At 52.9% G+C, this 7,417-nt stretch overlaps 1 protein-coding gene across 2 annotated transcripts in view; it reads right to left on the bottom strand.

Annotated features, from left to right (window-relative positions):
• Positions 1 to 7,417, bottom strand: part of Slc29a4 (solute carrier family 29 member 4) — a 31,452-nt gene that overhangs the window by 5,211 nt on the left and 18,824 nt on the right. For both annotated transcript variants that reach the window (XM_013354058.2, XM_005367999.3), the window contains exons 3-6: positions 4,529 to 4,660; positions 3,642 to 3,755; positions 3,047 to 3,175; positions 2,042 to 2,116 (exon numbers count right to left, since the gene is read on the bottom strand). In XM_013354058.2, the coding sequence (XP_013209512.1) occupies positions 2,042 to 2,116; positions 3,047 to 3,175; positions 3,642 to 3,755; positions 4,529 to 4,660 (450 nt within the window). The remainder of the gene's footprint in view (positions 1 to 2,041; positions 2,117 to 3,046; positions 3,176 to 3,641; positions 3,756 to 4,528; positions 4,661 to 7,417) is intronic.

Raw genomic sequence — 7,417 nt, 5'->3', positions numbered from 1 at the left:
CAGTGGTACAGGGTGCATACTGTGGCAGATAAGCCATGGAAGCACACATCAGTGGTACAAGGCATACACTATGGCAGAGGATGTGAGCAGAGGGGAAGGATCAGGGCAGCTTTCCCTGGGAGGAGCAGGTAAGTTAGGGGGTCTGCAGTACTGGAGAGCCAGGCACACAGACCAAGAGTGAGCACCCCAAGTGAGTAAGAGTCACTCACGAGCATGTGAAATACTGAGGGGGCTCCCCTCCCCAGAGCAGGGGCCAGCAGGAGTGTCAGGGTCATGAGCGTGTGTGTGTAAAATACCGAGGGGACCCCCTTCCCCAGATCAAGGGCCAGCAGGAGGAGGGTGTCAGGGTCATGAGCGTGTGTGTGTGAAATACCAAGGGGACCCCCTTCCCCAGAGCAAGGGCCAGCAGGAGGAGGGTGTCAGGGTCAAGGCAGGCAGCGCTGCTGCAGAGAGCAGGTGGAGTTTTGCTCAAGTTCAGCCACAGCTGCAGAGCAGTGTGGGCAGGACTAGTCACGTCCACCGTGAGCTGATGAAGGCGGGCAGGGCTCTGAGCAAGTTTGTCCTGAGGAACTCTTGGCTACTGCATTACAGTACCGAGTCAGTATACCAACACCATCCTGATGGGCCAACCGCACAGATTCCATCACAAAAACTACTGGTTTGGGCTAGGAATGTGGCTCAGTTGGTAGGGGGCTTGTTAAAAATACACAACATCCTGGGTTCACTCCCAACCCTGGGTAGTGAGTATGGTGGCACAAGCCTGGAATCCCAACACTTGGCAGTTGGAAACAGGAGGATCAGAAGTTCAAGGTCATCCTTGGCCATGTAGTTTGAAGCCACCCTGGGCTACATGAGACCCTCTCTTAAAACAACAACAACAAAAAGAGTCTGCTGACTTGCAAAACCACCTGTGTGCTGGCCACCTTCCAGAAGTCAGCTCTAGGTGGCGTGGTTTGATGCTCCAGGCAATGAATGGCAGAAGAAACCTACAGAAAGCTGCCAAAGAGGAGATGCAGAGAGCAGCCCCTGAGGATGATGGCTGGGTCCCGTTTCTGGCAGGATTGTGACTAACTACGGAACAGAAAATGGGACGGACCACAGAGAAACCCTGTCTTGAAAAACCAAAAAAAAAGAAAAGAAAAGAAAATGGGACGGGATACACTCAGAGTCTGTCTGGAGGGCATATCCAGAGGCCTTTTGAGGGCTGGGCACTGGGTGAATTTCAGGCTTGTGCAAGGGTGCTGTGTATCAGAAAGGGGCATTTGGGATGTGGCTCGGCAGACAAAAGGGTTTAAGTAACAGAGTGATAAGCAAGGGTAGCTGCTGGCAGTGGATGGGGGCGGGGATCTGGGGAGGACTTGATCTTGAGTGTGTGTGGGCGCTCACGCAAACACACACACACACACAGAGTTGCAAATTCCTAAAACTGAAACACTCCCTCCTAAAAAAAAGTGGGGGAGGGAAGTTCAGAAGACTCAGGAACCCCAGCAGGTTCTCAGAGCCCCTCCTCAGGGTTATTCCAGCAGGAACAATCCCGGGGAGAGGAAAGTCTTCCACCAGCAGAGCTACCCACAAGCTGTGCAGGGAGCCCAGGGACACAGCTCTACCAAGTTCACACCGGGGCTGGGTCCTCTAGTGATGGAGCTGTCTTTGAGCCATCACACTCCTGGAAGTCAGCTCTAGTAAACTCACAGGTGCCACAAAGTGCCACAAAGCTAGACAGGGTAGAACCATTTTTGTTTGGTTTGGTTTGTTTTTTGGTATACCAATGGTGTCCCATCTGAAGTGAACAGACTTTTAATTACATCTCTCCGGGAAAAGCCACACAACGGCCACGCATGCTCACTGGAACTACGACTCTCACCCTCCAGAGGAACTCCACACGCCAGAACCCTGGCACACACAGGTGTGCCCACGTATCTCTCCCACCCAGTGGTCCATCCCTCGCCATGGACAGTCACCATTCCTGACCCACCTCGCTAACCAGGGCATGCCCGATAGGGTCCCCAGCCTGTGCCCCCTTGGAGGCCTCAGTACTCACTCTCTCCAGTCATCACCCCTTGTGTGTACCTCTTGGGCAGTAGTCCCGTGTAGCCATAGAAGCTAGATTGCTGCACTTAAGAGAGAGAGGAAGTGGTCAGATACCATTTGCCACTGGCTGACGCAGAGGCAGTGTGGCCCTCCTGTGCTGGGTTGGCACTGGAGGCCAGGTTAGCTCAGAGCGGCAGTGAGGTTTAACACAGCCATACGGCGCATGGCAAGGAAAGGGTGTTGCTCTGAACTTGGTGCACACAGAGCAGCCGCTTCCCTGCCTCTGGGGTTCAAGGTCACTGACAAGTCCTGTCTGGTAAGAGCAGAGATGACAGCGTCCCTTACTCCATGAGGCAATGCAAACTCTCAGTCTTTTACCCAACAGCAGTGACGGTAGAGGTGATCACTTGAGATGGGACTGTCAACCTAAATACCTGTGTGGCTGTATGGGACCTAGCTCCTGCCCCTTTTCTGATGGGGTTGGACCATGCAGCAAAAGCAAGGGTGAACTGAGCTTATGGATGTACCCGTGCAATGTCAACACTTGGGGGCTGGAGGCAGCAGGATTAGGAGTTCAAAGCCAACCTGGACTGCTTGAGACCCCGTCTCAATTAAAAAACAAACAATCAAAAACCAGAAGAGGGAGTGAGCTGGGGACGTAGCTTAGCTAGGACAGAGCTTGCTTAGCATCCATGATCCCCTGAGTCTTACGCCCTACCCTGCATAGTCTGGGTATGGGGGTACATGCTCATAATCCTAGCATTAGGGAGGTGGCCATGGGAGGATCCGAAGTTCAAGAGAACCAGAGGCTGGCATTCGAAGCCTGTGCCACATGAGAGCCACCTCGGTGAGCATGAGGGTGCATGTGTGTGGTGTATATGTGCACTCTGGGGTGTCCACAGACACATGGTCAGCATCTGGACTGACTCAGCCTTGTAGGGTGCATTACCTGTACAACAGGACCACAGAGCTCTTGGGCTCAGCCTTCCTGGTGCATCCTGGCCCCACTCCCTACCTGTGCATCCAAAGGCTACGGTGCCCACGGCGGCCAGGTTGATGGCATAAGCCTGGTCGTGAGAGAAGAGCTGCAGCCACACATCGCATATGCTGATGAAGAGCAAGGGACCCAAGGCAAGGAGGTAGCCTGCAGGGAGCAGAGAAATTGGGAGGGGCGTGGTGAGCGCCAGGTGGGGGGCTCCTCGCCTCACCCCATTTTCCAGAGAGGTGGGTCTCAGACACTGTGGCTAGAATATTAGGCAGGTAGAAGACTTCAGGAGAGTCTACGGGAAAATTCTGGGGGCTTCCTGGAGGAGTAGGCATTAGAGCTAAGCCTTGGAGCTAAAAACCACTGTGCAGAGGGATGGACAAAGGGGAGGGTTTATGTAGGGATCTGGGGCTGTAACTTGGCGGGTCACAAGAGCCTGTGGAGGTGTTTGCATTGTGCTGACCTTGACTTCCAATCACAGAGCCCACAGTGGTCCTAGAAAAACAACACATGTTTCACAGACAAGGCTAGGAAGCTGGGTGGGCAGGTGTCGTAGGCTAGGTGCTCTTAGGAGGAACATGGAGCCTCTGGGAGGGGACCTTCAAGGCAGGGTGGCCTTGAATACCTGTGGTGATCCTAGTGTGCAGGTTCAGCCTCTCCACCACAACGTTGTTCAGAAGCACAGCCGCCAGCGCCACCAAGATATAGGTGAGGCTCATGTCGAACACAATGGAGGTCCCTGCACAGAAGAGCCACAGTGACTCAGAGGGACTTCCAACCTCTACACTCACCCCCGCAAGGGCTCTTCGCTCTCCCCAGGGGGCTGACTGCAACCCTGAGGTCACTCAGCCATTGCCAGCAGAGCTGAGAGTCACCTACATGACAGTTGTCCCTCAGCCTGCGATGTTGATCCCTGGCTAACTCAGCCTCCACACGTATGTCCAGAGCCCACCTTTACCCCCTGCAGAGGTTTAAATGTGAAATGGACTCTCACACCGGAACACTTGGTCCCCGGCTGGTGATGCTGTTTGGGAAGGGTTGTGGAACCTTCGGGAGGCGGAGCCTCATTGTAAGGACTGAACCACCCGGAAGGGCCATGAGGTTTTATGGAGGGGGAGGGCACTTCCAGTTCACTCTATGCTTCCGGAGTGTGACTGCCGTGTGCCCAGCCAGCCTCTCAATCCCTCCACTGTGCTTTCCCTGCCTTCCCTCTCAGAGTGAACCACACTCAGAAAACCATGAGTCAGAACAAGCCCAGTGCTCTCTTCAGCGGCTTTTGCCAGGCCTTTTACCATAGCAACAAGAAAAGTAACTACTCTGCTCCGCAGATAAGGCCATGCCACAGTTAGTCATCTACCCAGCACAGTACAAGTTCCCTACTGTGTCCCCGAAAACCACACCGGCCCATTCTCTCCATGCGGGGGCCCCACTGTGGGATTCCCAGAAGGCCCTGGACCAGGCAGAGGGTACGGAGCCACCTGTGAGGGCGGTGCGGACGGCAGAGGGACCCACCTGGGTACTTGTGGTGGAGATAGTCCACGTCGGTGATAAAGCTGTTGTATGGCAGTAGGAAGCCCACGCCAGCCAGCAGCATGGCAAAGTAGATGGCATGGTAGCGGTCGTCTGGCACAGGTTCCTCTACAGCTGAGTGGGGAGACGCCACGAGAGACTAGTGAGCACACTCAGGCTGTGGCCATTGCAGCAGGGCTGGCGTCTACCACCGCCACCACCACTGTCGACCACCATGGCCCCTGCCATCCACATCACTGTCTTCAAGGCCACATACATCATAGCCACAGTGATGCCTAATCTATTTATTTTTTGTTTGTTTATTTATTTTTCAGTGTGTGTGTGTGCATGTGTATGCATGTGTCTTGCATGCGTGTGTGCGTGTATGCATGCGTGCATGTGTGCGTTTATGTGCATGCATGCATGCATGTGTGTGTGTGCAGGCACACACATAGTGCAGGTGCCCATAGAAGCAAGAGAGTGTCACATTTCCTAAAGTTACAAGCAGTTGCGAGCCACCTGGCGTGGGTGCTGGGAACTGAACTTGGGTCCTCTGGAAGAGCAGAAAGAACTCTCTTTTGGATTTTCGAGACAGGGTTTCTCCGTAGCTTTTGGTTCCTTTCCTGGAACTAGCTCTTGTAGACCAGGCTGGCCTCGAACTCACAGAGATCCGCCTGCCTCTGCCTCCCGAGTGCTGGGATTAAAGGTGTGCGCCACCACCGCCTGGCTTCAGAAAGAACTCTTAACCTCTGAGCCACCTCTCTAGCCTTTAAATGTTTTGTGTCTGGTGGCACATGTCTTTAATCCATGCACTCTGGAGGTAGAGGCAGGTGGATTGCAGATGTGCACTGCTGTGCCTGAGTTTTATATGATTTCTGGGATTTGAACTCAGGTCTTCACACTTGCTCAGCAAGGGCTTTCCTCTGATTCCCCAGGCTCAGTGATAGCCAATCTCAATTGTCAAAGAGACAGGGCTCAGACTCACAATGGAAAAACAATCTCTGGCTGTGTCTGACAGAATGTCTAGACTGGGTTACATGAGGTGGTAGAACCCACTCTGAATGTGGGTAGCGCCAATCCTGTGGGCTGGGGTCCTGGACTGAGTGGGAAGCGAAAGTGAGCTGAACGAAGCTCTGGTCTTCCTGCTCCCTGACTACAGACGCAGTGTGTCAAGCAGCTCATGACCCTGCTGCCATGCCTTCTCCACCATGACAACTGCATCTTCTATACTGTGAGCCACAACAAACTTTCCCCTCTCTTTAAATTCCACGTCAGGTACCTTATCACAACAGGGAGACAAGTAACAAACCCAGCCACTCTGGCCACCATGGGTGCTGTCACTGTAACTGCTGTCCACCATCGTCACAGCCAATGCCCAGCCATCACAACCACCCTGGTCCCAGCCACAGGAAGAGAAAACCTGACCAGATAGTGGGGTGGCCTTCTGAAGACCTGTGATGTGGTCAGCCAGTGGCCATGCAGTGTGGGACTGGCAGGAGTTAATGCTCTAGTGTTCAGGATGGGCATCTGTTTCCCCAGACAGGATGCTGGGATTCAGGAACCAGGGTGGACATGGCAGTGACACCCATCATTGTCCCTTTAACAACTACTGATAAAAACGCTCATTTCTGTTCCTGTTGATCTGGTAGGTTTCTTTCTTTCTTTCCTTTTCCTTTCTTCTTTCCCCAAGCCTCAATAAGACCTCGGGCTGGCGTCCAACTCACCAGGTAGCCAAGGATGACCTCGGACTTCTGATTCTCCTATCTCCACCTCCTGAGTGCTGGGATTACAGGCATACACCACCATACTTGATTTATCTGGTACTAGGGATGGAATCCAGGGCCTCACACACACTAAGCAAGCACTCTGCCAACCGGGATGCATACTACATACATGGATGGAATCATGACCTAGCTTTGACACCAAGACACCACGATTGTGTCACTTGAGGCACAAAGGCTTGTCACTCTTACCATGACTTAACAGCCAAGGATGGGGAATTGATTGATCCTCACCATCAAGGGATGGCAAGTCGATGCTGTCTATAGGAACAAGAAAGAATATGCCTGGCACCAGGTGTGGTGGCGCACGCCTTTAATCCCAGCACTTGGGAGGAAGAAGCAGGCGGATCTCTGTGAGTCTGAGGCCAACCTGGGCTACAAAGTGAGTTCCAGGACATCTAGAGTTGTTGCACAGAGAAACTCTATCTCAAACAAACAAATAAAAGAATATGCCGGGCATATGAGAAGACCTCTTGGCCTCTTGTGGCACTTCTGATTACAGCTAATGTGTTACAGCTAATGGGAGACCCCCAGAACCAAGTGCAAGCAAGGTCCCTAATGTCCCAAGCCTTCAGAAATAAAGGCTCAGCCACCTGCCAGGGCCAGAGCGGCAGGCAGGTGTCTGTCTCTGCTGCAGCAAAGGGAACCTAAACGGACCAGTGAAAGAGCACATCCTGAACATATGCCGTGGTCACGTGACCTCTGGAAGAGCAGCCAGGGCTCTTAAGCTCTGAGCCACCTCTCCAGCCCAGGTGGTTCTTCCTTTAAGATGAGTTGATGCTTCTCTGAGGGAGTGTGCTCTCACTCCTGGGAGTCTGAACGAGTGAGCCATCAATAAGTCTGGGTTTCCTGTGACTTGTTCCCATTTCCTGTCTCCTCATGTGACACCCCCTCAGGTTCCCGCTACTGTGGTGCCTCTCCATGAGGCCCTCACAAGAACCAAATAGAAACTGGTGACAGGTTCTTGACTCTCCAGCCACTGAAGGCTTAAAAAGCCTCTATTCATTATAAAGTACCTGGCCTAAGGTATTTTGTTATATCAACAGAATGTGCACTTAGATAATGTCTTTGCCAGCCACACTTTAGTAAGCTGGTTTTTCTTCTTTCTCTT

Source organism: Microtus ochrogaster, unplaced genomic scaffold, assembly GCF_000317375.1.
Source record: "Microtus ochrogaster isolate Prairie Vole_2 unplaced genomic scaffold, MicOch1.0 UNK27, whole genome shotgun sequence".
Taxonomy (NCBI): domain Eukaryota; kingdom Metazoa; phylum Chordata; class Mammalia; order Rodentia; family Cricetidae; genus Microtus; species Microtus ochrogaster.
The sequence above is the reverse complement of the archived record's forward strand: the minus strand, read 5'-3'. Positions and strand labels throughout refer to the sequence as shown.